The sequence below is a fragment of the Clarias gariepinus genome, chromosome 4 (assembly GCF_024256425.1).
Source record: "Clarias gariepinus isolate MV-2021 ecotype Netherlands chromosome 4, CGAR_prim_01v2, whole genome shotgun sequence".
Taxonomy (NCBI): domain Eukaryota; kingdom Metazoa; phylum Chordata; class Actinopteri; order Siluriformes; family Clariidae; genus Clarias; species Clarias gariepinus.
This window is the reverse complement of record NC_071103.1, coordinates 4,868,914-4,882,589: the sequence shown is the minus strand read 5'-3', so window position 1 is coordinate 4,882,589 and position 13,676 is coordinate 4,868,914. Positions and strand designations below refer to the sequence as shown.

Sequence of the window (13,676 nt, the reverse complement as noted above, 5' to 3'; positions counted from 1 at the left end):
AACCTTGAACGGCATTTTAAGACCTAAATAATTATGATTTTCATACTATTTAGGTCTGCCTGATGGTTTTCACCCACCATTACAACATCACATCTCATTCCCAGTCAGAATAGCACCTAGCTTCTAGTGGCCTAAAATCATTCCTCTGTCGATTTTTTTACTTCATAATACCTCATAATATGCTTTCATATGAAACATTAGACGGATTTACGCGCTTATCTACAGCTTTGTGAGAAACATAAATCCGTAAAGTACAGAGATTTAAGGATTTAAAGTGCTAACGCTGAGGAAGGCTAACTGGTTAGCTGAGGACGCTAGCTAACAGCATCCCTTCCTCCCTGACAGAAAAAAAAAATGAAACAAGAACACAGCACACACGGAGAAATTAATCTTAACTTAAGACAAAAAAAATATTTTAAATATATATCAATAAAAATGTCGGCAGATGTTTTATTTTCCTCCGGGCCAGATGCGCGAGAAGCCGTGCGCGCGCAGAGTACGTTAATCCACCTGTGCTGATGCTAGCACGGTTAGCATGTATAAATGTCGAACCAAATCCCGTTATTCCTTCATATTCAACTCGTTTTCTCAGAAATTCCACGATATTCCCAGACAAATCCTCATTTCATATTTTTTAATACAAAAAAGTCTTTGAGCGTCCATATCCGCAAAAGAAATCAGTATTTTATTTTCGTTTCAAATAAGAAAACAGTCCTGTCGTTTTCCACCAAGGATTGATAGCAACTCGCATCAGCAGCAATAACACACACTCTCACACACTCACAAGCCGCAACAGACACCAACGCAAGCACTCGCGCATGCGTAGAAGCGCCCCCTGCAGTCCGCCGGTACCAACCGCAAGGCGCCGAGCATCTTTTTTTTTCTAATCAGCGTTTCTCTGCGCATTGCTGCTGCTGCTGCTGCTGATGATGATGATGATGATTTATCACTTCAGAAACATTATATCGAATGAAACAACCAACATGTATGATTATGTTAAACATTTTAACATCACCCCTCCTTCGTCTTTCAGTTATAATAATGAACCGGACCACGGGCCGAATCCCAAATCACTCCCTGACACCTACAGGAGTGCACACTTTACCAGGTGTGGATCTGTGGGTACTGGGGGCTACACACATTACATAGTGGGCCAGCGTGTCCAGAACCAGAGCTGTTCCGGATTCAACCCATGTCTTGAATTATTTAAAGGGGTAGATCAGTGAAAAGGGGCAGATTTATACACACACATGCCTCTGGCTGTAGAATTCATTTTTAATTAACTTACACAATATGCTTACAATAACTTTACAACAATATGAAGACAGCGTGGGCAGATGTATGCGGACATGCATCATCACGCAAGATCACGACGTCCTCGTCCTTTAGCTCTTCAATAAGTGCCTCACTGTAACGAGCACTGTTGATTGTCCAACCTTTTTCCCGATAATGTCCCAATACTGGCCCTTGAGAATCCTAGAAAACTGTAAACATTGATGAATATTTCCAGTGATGGTTGACTTTTGAAAATTTTCTTCTATCTTCAATTGAGGATGGTTCCGCTCCATACGCTTTCAGAAACTTTAGTTTTTGGTTTGCAAATATCCAAACGCTTCTGTTTGTGCTCTTCTGTTAGTTGTTTCAGCACCAGGTACACCCTCAGACCACAAAAATAAGAAAACACTGCACGTTGCTCTTCTTTCATGCAGATTACAAGTTAAGCGTCCATTTTTACTCACACTGCAGTTACAAACAAAAAACAGATGTAACATGTTCACACCTGCACAGCAGTGACTGGGGACACAGTAGCCTTGAACGGAAAGCACTGATAAGACAGTGTGGCCAACAAAGTGTGAATAATTTTTGACATCCCCTTATCATATATATATATATACTGTATATGACGGGGTACGACCCCTTGTCCCTGCAGGTGGAACCCTCAGCGTTGCCTTTGTGTCTACTTTCCAAATACTGGTATTTGGAAATACCAGTTGGCCTACAACATATCTGAACAGTAGAATAAAACCAAGCTCTTGCGTGGAAACCCCCGGCCCTGGAGGATATGAGTGCTAACCACTAAGCCACCACGAGTGTACAGTACCTTTTTAAAGGTACTCTACGTGCAAGTGAAACATGCACATTGAAGGGTACCATGATATCATGGATAACATGCTTTGCCACCTCACTGCTCCAGGGTGTATGGTGTAATTCTTGGGATTCTTACATTCTGTGTGGAGAACACCTAACACACTGTTTACACATCCTTACAATCATGTTAATCACTTGCCATCATGGCAACAAAGTGACCTTTGCTCTTAGACATAGAATGTTTTTATGTCTCCCTTTTTTGTTGCTATTATTGCTTAATCTTTACTGTTTTACTAATTTAATACTTTGTAAAAAAAAAAAAAAAAAAGGAAAAAGAAAAAGAGCCTTTGCGCCCTCTAGTGGCGATATCAAAATAGTACAGACAAACAAGGCACCATGAAGTAGCAAGAATTCTGTTTTATTATGGAAATCTCGTCAGTAGAACTAGAATAGAGAACATCCAATTTAACTTCATATTTTTAAACGTTATAATAACAATGTTAAATCAACAGTGGGATTCAAGGGAAAAGAACCAAAGAATTCTCTCTCTCTCTTATATGTATTTGTTACAGTGGTATAAACAAAGCCTAACCTTTCCTGGAATGTTAGGATAAGATGATAATAAATGGGTTATATGGGTGGAAATTATAGTAATTATATTTTTATGCAGCTCCAGTGAATATCAGTGTTCTATTACTTAAGTGTCTTTTTCTTGAATAAATCTTCAGGATAAATCTTTAGAAATCTTTATTTCACTTCTCCAGTCATTAACTCCAGTCATTATTTCACAGACCAGTGTCAAGCCTACCACATGATACATACTGATGAAAACAGTTGAGCGTGTGCGGTATCTTACATTATCTACTGTAGTTTAGTGATTAGAATCTACGTGAGTGTTTTTGTCGCCTCCCAGATCAGGGTTATTATTTGTCTCTCCTTTTCTCTTGTGACCAAAGATCTAAAAAAACAAAGACAAAAAAAATGAGAGCTATTAAAAGGGGAAAAAGACAGGTCAAACAAAATGCCTGTCAGCATGAGTGAAGGTGATGCCTGTAGACCGATCAGTCTTGATAAAGTAGGAGGCGTGGGTTATGCACCTGTTGGTAGGCGAGGTTTCTATGCATGTCAGTCCCAGTAGAGAAAGAGGCGTGGCCGGTGTGCAAAACAAGTACCTGTCAGGGAAGTAGAAGTGGCCACTATGCTACTCAGTCCCAGTAAAGGAGGAGGTGTGGTCTCTGTTCACATCAGTCCCCGTAAACGTTCAGTAAAGTAGGCGTGGCTATTGTATATATCAGTCCCAGTAAAAAGATGGAGAAGGGGCCTGTGTTCTTATTGTCAGAATAATACAATTGAAACGTTCACAAATTTGGCCAATTTCTTCTGCAAATTGAAATATTAGAATACATATTAATTTCATTAGTACTTAGTTAATCAAAATGCGCATAATGTCAGATGAGATCATTTCAAATCATACTTGTTTGCATCGAATTAATAATTTGTGTATGCATAGTGGATTTTGGTAAATTATACATAATGGTTGGTAAAGTATGTGTGTTATTGAAAGTGAAAAGCAAAGAGAAGAGCAGCACCACACCCAGCATGTAATCAGTCAATCAAGTAAATTAGTCCAATTTAGCCAGCGCTCGTATTTGCTTACAATTAATTTCACACAGTAGCTTTGCCCACTGCAATTTTCACACTCACTAAAGACACACACACAAACACACACACACACACACACACACCTGTGTGCAGTGCTGCCCCTCAGAGTTTAGCAGAGCGAGATGAGTGTATACCCAGCAGGCGCTCCACATCATTGGCCGAGGTAAGCCACGCCCCTCCGTCAGCCACCACGGTGGCACCGGTGACATATGACGCCGCGCGGCTCGCTAGAAAAAGAACAGCATGCGCCATTTCCGTTTTATTTCCCGCCCTCTGCAGAGGGATAGTCCGGAAAATTCCTGCGCTTTCCGCCTGCGAGCCGCCTGAACCAGAATGAAAGAGAGCAAAACATAAACAGGAAGGAACGAATCATCTAAAAATAGTCCTGAAACTCACGATGTCAAAACACAAACTCGTACCAAGCCTGCGGTAACCCTCAGTGCCTGAGATCGGACCCGGGGCCACGGTGTTCACCCTCACGCCGCTGGGACCCCACTCTACTGCCAAGTGTTTCGTCATGGCATCTACACACATACACGTTTATGGTACTTATTATTCAATTCATGTGCAAAAGTTTGAGGAGATGAAGCAAACCACAATATGGAGCAAAGAAAAATATTTATATCACATTCAGAAAGTGATGTTAGGTGTGGTGATAAAGTGACATCTGTGACACTAATGCCTAGTTTCATCGACCACTCTCAGGTAGCTTGTTTTGCCCAAAGAAAAGACTGGTTAAACAGATAATGTGGGACTCTGTCATCACCTGAAAACTGGTCAGGCCACGCCCACAAACAAATGCTCACCGTTGGCAGCTTTAGCCGACCCAGCATGCACCTGGAGCGCTTGACCTTTGTATCCGAGCGTGGCCGAGATGTTTACTATGGAGCCACCGTGATCCTAACACATATGTGCACAAAAAACCCACACAAAGTCAAGAAGTGGTTTTCTTTACTGCGGAATTATGCATTATAATAATAAACATAAGATAAAATAATATAATATAATTATGCGTTTATTACTTTGAACCATTTTTCATAGACAACTTTGCTGGTGTTAAACGTCCCCATAGTGTCAATCTCCATAACCGTCTTAAAAGCGTTAAAGGACAGAGCCGAGGCAGGACACAGGAAGTTCCCCGCCGCGTCTGTACAGGCACAGACAGACAGAGGAGAATCTGTAGCTGTGGAATCTGACTTTTTAGACTATAAAAGCTACGTTTACATGGACGATGTTTCTTCAATCTGATTAAAGGCATTCTGATTAGAGAGGAATAGTCACATGGCCGTGTACGTGCATAAAGCATTTAATCAAAACAGAACATTTGTGACATGCGCAAAGTGGTGCTGTCCAATGTGATGCATTTAATCTGCCGCAAATATAACAGAGGATTATATAACTCTGAAGGATTCAAATCTTTTCCAATAAATCCCGCTTGCTTAGTAGTCATCTGTGATTGGTTAGATGCTTTACAAGATTTTGTAAGTATCATGATTTTTATACGTCTCCTGATTTGATATTACATTTTCCCAGATTTTGTTACAATTTTTAAAATGTTTAATGAGTAACTAAATGTAGCCTGTTTTGGCAAAAAAATCTAAATTTAACTGAGCAGCACATATCCCGCCATCCTCTATCCTCTGTCACCTGCCATAATTATTAGTTCTTAACAAATAATAATATATATATTATATAAAAATAATAATAATAATAAGCAAAAAATTTACTCCTATTGCACGGGATAAAAAATAGTAGAGAACGCCACATGAAGTGCACCAAAGTCTTAAAACTCAACTTCACAATGAGCACCAGTTGCGGGCACGCGGGCACACGCGGCATCTAACGCACACGTTATTGGTCTTTCGGCTGCTCCTGGTTTGAGTGTGTGTAATGAGTGTGTGAGGCTAAGTCGCTCACAGAGTTTGGAGAAAAAGGCAGATCTGAGCATTTTTGCACTCTGGACAAAATCGTTTTTATCTGAGGCTGATCAGCTGATCACCGGTTACGGCCAATCAAACTGAAAACCAGCCAATTAAATCACTATCTAATCGACCGGTTCATCTTTTATAAATGTAAAAATTGTTTTAACAAAATATATTTTGTGTGGCGATACGTGAGTCACCACACAAAAGAATCGCGATTCATAACTCAGTCTATTTTTTTCTCTCATCTCTATTTACTACATGGGAAATGCGAGCCAATCAGTGCTCCTGATTAAGTTATTATTAGCAGAATATATATATATATATTTTTTTTTATAAATTTAGTCTTGTCCAATTCTTTTTTCCCCGATTTTCTCCCCAATCCAGTCGTGACCAATTACTCCCCGTCACTAGGGGGCTCCCACACACATCAAGGCTACTACAACCACTCATTCGGGAGGACGAAAGCTATCCCGTGTTTCCTCCGAACCACGTGACGCGAGCCGACCGCATCTTTTTCGAACTGCTCGCTCACGCACCGTTAGGGGCGGAGTAACACACTCAGAGGAAAGCGCTAGCCCCTCCTTCCGTGTGCGCGAGCTCACAGACGCCCCTGATTGGCTGTAGCGCCGTGATTAATGTGGGAGCACAAGTACCTCTCACCCCCCCCCCCCCCCGAGAGAGCTCGGACAATCAGCTCTCTCTGTGCCTCCGGCTGTGAGAGGAAAACAGCATCACCCGGGGTTCGAACCAGCGATCTCCGGATGATAGGGCGAGCACTTTACCACTGCGCCACTCGGAGGCCCTCATTAGCAGAATATTAAGGTCCATGTAAACACGCTTTATATAAAACAGTACAATTACAAAAGGAGACTTTCAGAATTTCTTTACACTGTGGCTAGACATGAATACATCATCGTCATGGTCACAACTTGTGTATCTAACAGCTTGCTCATGCTTATTTCAGCACATACGCTAGAGGCATACAAGAATCCATACACCGAAGAACCCAACGTACTATTGATGAGAATATCGACGCGTCCAAACTCTTTTAGCGTCTCGTCTACGGCGTTAGAGATGGTGTCTGGCTGACGCACGTCCACCTGCAGGGGCAGGCAGTGTCGTCCTGTCGCGCTGGTCAGCTTCTTAGCCGCCTAGAAAAACACCCAAATTAAATGACAATGACACATGATGTTTGTCGCTTGTAATGTCGTGCCTTAGAACAGTCGGTACCTCAGTGAGCTTCTCCAGGTTCCTGCTGGCAATCACCGTGTCACAGCCGTGCCTGAAAGACATGTGCCTTATCTGTTGGTTGAATATTAATTAAAGACAACAGAGGAGGTGGAACAGAAGGTGACACCCTGCTGAGGTTTGAGTGAGTTTGGTCACCTGAGAAACAGTGTGTAGTGAAACAAGCAGTACCTCATTAGGACCTCAGCGATACGGAAGCCGATGCCGGAACCGCCACCTGTTACGAAGGCCACTTGATCCCTGCAAAACAATATTCATTTATATGGAGATCAAAGATAGGGAGCAATTTATGCTGTGTAATAACCTGACACTTGACCTGAGAAGGAGGACATCAGGGGTATGGGGCGAAGAAAGAGGAGGAAGAACAAGAACTGATGAGAAAGAAAAAGGAATAAGAAATAATAGATAAGGAGAGATACAGGATATGAATGAGGAGTAAGGGATAAGGATTAAGCAAAAAGGATAAGGGACAATGAATATACAGTGAAGAATAATATTTAAGGATTGGGAAGTAAGTAAAGAGGAATAAGGTATAATGAGTTGTAAATTAGAGATGCAGCATCAGAAATACGGAGTTATAAGGAATACGGGATAAGCGATAATAAACAAATAATAAAGAATGATAAAATATTAAGTATAGACTAAAGAATTATCAGGAATATGGAATAAAGTACAGTGGGGCAAAAAAGTATTTAGTCAGCCACCAATTGTGCAACTTCTCCCACTTAAGAAGATGAGAGAGGCCTGTGTGGGCGCGAAAAGGTATTCAGTCGGCCACCTAACCAACTCCCTCCAAAGATTTTTTATGGGGTTGAGATCTGGAGACTGGTTAGGCCACTCCAGGACCTTGAAATGCTTCCTACAAAGCCACTCCCTCGTTGCCCGGGTGGTGTGTTTGGGATTATTGTCATGCTGAAAGACCCAGCCAGGTTTTATCTTTAATGCCCCTGCTGATGGAAGGAGGGTGTCTCTCAAAATCTCATGATACATGGCTCCATTCATTCTTTCCTGTACACAGATCAGTCGTCCTGGTCTCTTTGCAGAAAAACAGCCCCAAAGCATGATGTTTCCACCCCCATGCTTCACAGTGGGTGGTGTTTTTTGGATGCAACTCAGCATTCTTCCTCCTCCAAACACAACAAGTTAAGTTTTTACCAAAAAGTTATATTTTGGTTTTATCTGACCATATGACATTCTTCCAGTTCTCTTCTGGATCATCCAAATGCTTACTAGCAAACTTTAGACGGGCCTGGACATGTACTGGCTTAAGCAGGGGGACACGTCTGGCACTGCAGAATGAGTCCCTGGTGGCGCAGTGTGTTACCGATGGTAGCCTTTATTACTTTGGTCCCAGCTCTCTGCAGGTCATTCACTAGGTCCCCCCGTGTGGTTCTGGGATTTTTGCTCACAGTTCTTGTGATCTTGACCCCACGGGGTGAGATCTTGCGTGAAACCCCAGATCGAGGGAGATTATCAGTGGTCTTGTATGTCTTCTATTTTCTAAAAGTTGCCCCCACAGTTGAGCAAGGCCTCTCTCATCAGGCCTCTCTCATCTTTTTAAGTGGGAGAACTTGCACAATTAGTGGCTGACCAAATACTTTTTTGCCCCACTGTATAAGAGAATAAGGAAAAATAAAGCATAAGGAGAAAGTAAGAATGCAGGAACCTGAACAACAATGTAAAATGAATAAACAAGAAGCGTCAAATGATACGGGATGAAAGACAAGGAATGGGAAAAACTAATTTTTAATAAAAAATTATTTTAATGAATAAATAAATAACAAGGAATAAAAAATTATTAATCAGGATTACTGTGTGCAGATTAAGAAATAATCGTGGATATGGAAAAAGATGATAAAAAATGAACAAGGAATTTGGTATTTGGAAAAGTAAATAAAAAAACAGGGGCTAAAGAATTAAGAATAATAAGCAAAAAATAAGGGACTGGGAATCAGGAATAAGGTATACTGAAAAAGATATATGGAATAATGATTATAAAGTAAAGGCGTGGACAGACTAACAAGAAGTGGGTAAAGAGGAATAATAAATGATTATCAGGAATAATAAATGAAAAAAAATGAAGTAGGAGTAAAGAATAAAAGATAAAAAAGAGGGGAATAATAAGGCATGATTAATAAGCAATAATAATTAAGGACTAAGTAACATGGGGTAAGAAGTGGGAATGAGATATGAAAATACAGAATAAGGGATAAGGATTGAGCAGTGAGGGGTCATAAATAATAATTATATAACGAAAAAGAAAAAAAAAGAGGAATCAGGAATAATGAATCAGGAATTATGAATGAGGAATAATAAAGGTGGAATAAGAGAGAGGGGATAAGAAATGAAGCATGCACATGAAGAAATGATGAGTAAATATTAGGATATAATGGAAGATTTATTAGGAATACTAGATAAAGAAGAAGGGAGAAAGATGAAGCAGTGCGGATAATAAGTTACCGCATAAAGGATAAAGAATAATGAATGAGGATGTGAAACAATATGGAAAAAAGAAGTAAGGAATAAAAGAAATAATGATAATAAGTAAGGACTATGCTGCACTAGTGATCTGTGTGTGTATGTGTGTGTGTGTGTGTGTGTGTGCATGGAGTTTGCATGTTCTCTCCATGCTTGGTAGGTTTCCTCCAGGTACTCCGGTTTCCTCCCACAGTCCAAAGACATGCAGATTAGGCTAACTGACGTCCCCAAATTGCCCTTATAGTGTGAATGAAGGTGTGAGTGTGTGTGCCATGCTCCAGGGTGTACCCCGTCTCGTGCTCTAAGTCTCCTGGGATAGGTTCCAGGCCCCCGCGACCCAGTACACAGGATTAAGCGGTACAGACGATGAGTGAGTGAGTGAATGCGGAGTGAGAAGGAAGTGAGAAGCAGGAATAAGGGAAGCCGTGTGCGGAACGGCGGCGACTCCAGGGTCGAGGGTTCGATTCCCGCCTCAGGTCTGTGAATGTGTCGAGTTCGCACAGAACAGAGACATGCAGAGTTGGCTATGGATATGCCAAAATATGCAGAAAGGAAAATATAGATTTAATAAGGAACATAGAGTGGACTATAGGGACTGAAAAATTAGAAAAGGTGATTAAAAAAGGAATAAGAGGGGGGGGAGGAATAATAAGTAAGGGAATAAAGGAACACGTTGTAAGTGCTGGTGTGTGTGTGTGTGTTTTTTTACTTGAGCAGGTCCTGGCAGTAGATGTGTGTGTATGAGCTGAGACACTCATCCGTGTGCACGTCCTCCGGAGCTTCCGCCATTCTCTCAGACTACACGATAAAAAAAATATAGATATATATCAACACAAACAAACGTTTATTTAAGTAAATGTGTGTTTTATTCTAACGTGAGTAACAGAACAGAGAGACTGAGCGCAGAAGGAAGCCGTTAGTGTTTAAGCAGAAAGTGCAGTTCAGAATCACACTGGAACTTTACCTGAGGTTTAAAAACACCGACAGCGCGTGCACCAGAACAAAAGGGTTAAACAAATCACACTTGGCGCAAATTATACAACAAAACACACACACACACACTACAATAAAAACAACAACACGACCGAGTTACGGTCTACACCGGACCTTGGACCGACCCGCGGGTGACGTGTTGTTCTCGCGGTGCATGATGGGACTCGTAGTCTGTACTCTGTGGAGCTTCTGTCTCAGTTCATTTTTTTTTAAAGCATTTAATAAGCAGCTTAAAAAGTTATAAAAAAGAGCTAAGCAAAAAGGACATAAATACTGTTTTCAATTTATACTTTTAATACACAAAAAGCACAAATGGTTTGTAAAAAGACTTTTATTTTTGATATTACACTGTCGTTACTTGTGCGACCTCCGAAAATGATAAACTGTTTAAACGATAAATCAATCAGTCGTAGCAGCGATTTCCAGGTCCATAATGTGTACCGTCCTCTTTAAAGTCATGTTGCCTGGGTTGTCATGGTAACAACAGGCTCGGAGGGGCATGCACCAGTCTGCTCAGGCAGAGTTTGCGTTACAGTCCCCGGAGAAGGAGAAGAGGTTGGGACTGAAACAGAGGTCTCTAAACCAACTAAAGACGCGCTGATGTCCCAGAGTTTGACTGCCACTTCCTGGTCCAGAGCTTGAGAAGCGGGCTCTTTTTCTTTTATGACGTCATAGTAACGCCCGCTGACGTTCGCCAGCTCTTCGGCGACGGCCAGGTACACGCTGGGCTGGGCACCGAGCTCGGGCGACTTTATCAGCAGGTAGAAGACTGGACCTTGAGTAAAAAAACAAGAGGGAAAAAAACACATTCTAGCATTTTTTCTTACAAAGTAAAGGTCAAAAGATGTTGATTCATTTACTTTAACTTACTAAGTACAGAGCTGGAGAACATGGACTGGTGCATGCCTGTGTGTCTGCCCAGATCTGTGGCGACGACTCCAGGGTGCACAGCGTTTACCGTCACCCCAGTACCTAGAACACACACAAACATTATAATTCCTACTAGATCAAATAGACCAGGGTTTTCCTGATCACACTCCTTACACCGTAAGAAGATACCTGCAACAACACACAGTCCTTCTCTCTCTCTTTTAAACACACACACACACACATATATACACACTGACCGTCGAGTCTGCGTGCGAGCTCTCGTGTGAACAGGACGATGGCGAGTTTGCTCTGACAATATGCCTTCTTCGTGTTAAACTTCTTTCTGTCCCAGTTCAGGTCCTCAAAGTCGATCTCACCAACGATGTGCGCTAAAGACGACAGGTTGATCACTCTACTGGGGACGGAGTCTCGCAGCTTATCCAGCAGCAGATTTGTCAAGAGGAAATGTCCTAGAAACAGTGAGACGGACCTTTATCGGTATTGCACGCATATTGTACCATTTCAATGTTTTACTGCAGCTAAGAGTCTCATCACCGTACTGTGCCTGAAGTCTTCTTTAAATGTCAATCACTTTTACAACTTTGTTAATGAGAAATTTAATCGTTTGACTTGAACACCTTTCATATGCGATCTTTAATTTATTTTATCCCACTATACATCTGAGCAGTTGAGTGTTAAGGTGTGCTATCAAAAGAGATCAGACCGCTGTGTTAGAGGTGAGTCTAATTTCTCATCACTGAGTTGCTGCTGCGCCGTACTGAAATGCAACGGCTATTCGATCACAGCAGCACTGAACTCAACGTAATCCTCAGACTCCTTTGATGCTACGTTCTCACCCAGGTAGTTGACTCCGAGCTGCATATCAAATCCATCTTCTGTCTTCCCGGGAGGACACCTCATCACCGCAGCGTTATTGATCAGAACGTCCACTCTTTCCTCTTCTAACGGAAAAAAAAACCCCACACTTATATACAGAGAGATACAGAGATCTCCACAAACATTTAATAATAAACAATAAATACTTTTTAAAACTGCGGAAATAACCACCTATTTATCATCGCCATCTTTACAGTTATCATGAGACTGATTGTTCACTGGCTAATTAACTGTGTGTGTGTTTGTTTGTGTGGGTGTGTTCTACCCTGGTTGATCCTCTTAGCAAAGCTCCGTATGGATTTTATCGAAGCCAGGTCGATGTGCCTGGCGTAAACATGAGGGTTCAGGGTGCAACCTCGGATCTCACGTGCTGCTTCTTCACACTTCTCCATGTCCCGACATCCCATAATAATCCGTCCTCCTGCACAAGGATATGAGTTTTTTTTCATATGCAAATTGCTGTGATGACACATGGATTATGGAAATTAGTTTATGATCTCACCCAGTGACATTCAAGAGCCATTGATTAAGCCTTTTTTTTTTTTTTTTTAAAGAGAGAGCCTGCAATAGACGGTAATGTGAGAGAGTAGAAGGCAATGATAAGATTATTTTAAAATGTGTGTGTGTGTGGGTTTGGGGGGAGGGGCCGTTAATGTTGTTTTTGAGAAAGAATTAATTGGAAAGTAGCATTTACAGGTGGAGGTGATGAAGCTTACAGAACTTCAACTAGATGGTGAGTGGTACTGAAATGTAAACGTGTCGAGAAGAAAAAGTGCGTGGAAATGTCGGATTAAGCAACAAAGTAGAAGAACAACCCTACTGGATTCCAACCAACATTAACCAACAAAAAAGAAAATGAAAAAGAAGAAAAAGGTCCAGTTCCTGCATAGGGAGAGGGTCAGAACCGGGTCGTACCTCTTCGGGCCAGCTCTCGGGCCGTCTCTTTTCCGATCCCGGTGTTGGCCCCGGTTATAACTACTGTCTTTCCAGGGATCCTGGCTTTACTTGGGCAGGGGCCTCCTGTCAAATGGTTCCTGCAGGAGGGAGGAAGACGCTGTGAAATAAACTTTACAAAGCAAATGAAATTCCAAATGGTTTCCTATTACACAGCTAGAGCACTACATATGATTATAAAATGACAGTATATATATTTTAGCCTTATTTAAATCTGAACTCCCGTGTAACTCCTAAAAGTTTCTCCAAACAAGATCCAAGCCACCACAGTGGTTTAGTGTGTCTTTCCCTACACACTACATACTACACGCCCCATAATATTATTGAGACTCAGCCACAGCTAGCAAACCAGCCGGCTAATTTAGCAGCACTTACTTTAGCAACACAGCACAGCCAAAAACAGTCCCGAATACAGACGCAGGGAGGATATACCTACTCATTGTAATAGCTTATACCAAAATAAATACTCAGGAGAGAAAAAACACTAAACCATATTAGCTAAAGACATCACCAAGGTGACTAGCATGACACCTTGAACCTTCAAGTGTTCGTTATTTTGCT

General features: G+C 41.6%; 2 protein-coding genes across 3 annotated transcripts; both read right to left on the bottom strand.

The window, feature by feature from the left end:
* Positions 1 to 2,400: 2,400 nt before the first annotated feature.
* On the bottom strand, positions 2,401 to 10,516 carry decr2 (2,4-dienoyl CoA reductase 2, peroxisomal). 2 transcript variants are annotated; one of them, XM_053494686.1, is made up of 10 exons: positions 10,366 to 10,516; positions 10,111 to 10,199; positions 7,095 to 7,163; positions 6,906 to 6,957; positions 6,691 to 6,826; positions 4,773 to 4,897; positions 4,557 to 4,650; positions 4,170 to 4,274; positions 3,885 to 4,073; positions 2,401 to 3,046 (listed from the first exon to the last, which is right to left on the bottom strand). In XM_053494686.1, exons 2-10 carry the CDS (start codon positions 10,188 to 10,190, stop codon positions 3,012 to 3,014), a joined length of 885 nt encoding a protein of 294 aa, XP_053350661.1. In that variant the 5' UTR covers positions 10,191 to 10,199; positions 10,366 to 10,516; the 3' UTR covers positions 2,401 to 3,011. The 2 variants fall into 2 exon arrangements, with proteins under 2 accessions (XP_053350661.1, XP_053350662.1); XM_053494687.1 differs by having other exon boundaries at positions 3,834 to 4,073; positions 10,366 to 10,515.
* Positions 10,517 to 10,707: 191 nt separating this feature from the next.
* Positions 10,708 to 13,676, bottom strand: LOC128520974 (retinol dehydrogenase 13-like). The gene is made up of 7 exons (XM_053495453.1): positions 13,491 to 13,676; positions 13,077 to 13,195; positions 12,427 to 12,582; positions 12,122 to 12,226; positions 11,522 to 11,734; positions 11,265 to 11,366; positions 10,708 to 11,169 (listed from the first exon to the last, which is right to left on the bottom strand). The coding sequence occupies exons 1-7, from the start codon at positions 13,553 to 13,555 to the stop codon at positions 10,850 to 10,852; spliced, it is 1,080 nt and encodes a 359-aa protein (XP_053351428.1). The 5' UTR covers positions 13,556 to 13,676; the 3' UTR covers positions 10,708 to 10,849.

Excerpts from the sequence above, each read along its gene's own strand:
- LOC128520974 (XM_053495453.1), bottom strand. The coding sequence starts at position 13,555 with ATGAGTAGGTATATCCTCCCTGCGTCTGTATTCGGGACTGTTTTTGGC. Across the intron at positions 12,227-12,426 it reads TGCTAAGAGGATCAACCAGG|AAGAGGAAAGAGTGGACGTT; the intron begins GTAGAACACACC and ends TTTTTCCGTTAG. Across the intron at positions 11,367-11,521 it reads GCTCGCACGCAGACTCGACG|GTACTGGGGTGACGGTAAAC; the intron begins GTCAGTGTGTAT and ends TGTGTGTTCTAG.
- decr2 (XM_053494686.1), bottom strand. The coding sequence starts at position 10,190 with ATGGCGGAAGCTCCGGAGGACGTGCACACGGATGAGTGTCTCAGCTCA. Across the intron at positions 6,827-6,905 it reads ACCTGGAGAAGCTCACTGAG|GCGGCTAAGAAGCTGACCAG; the intron begins GTACCGACTGTT and ends GTGTTTTTCTAG. Across the intron at positions 4,898-6,690 it reads CGTCGATATTCTCATCAATA|ACGCGGCGGGGAACTTCCTG; the intron begins GTACGTTGGGTT and ends GTGCCTGTACAG.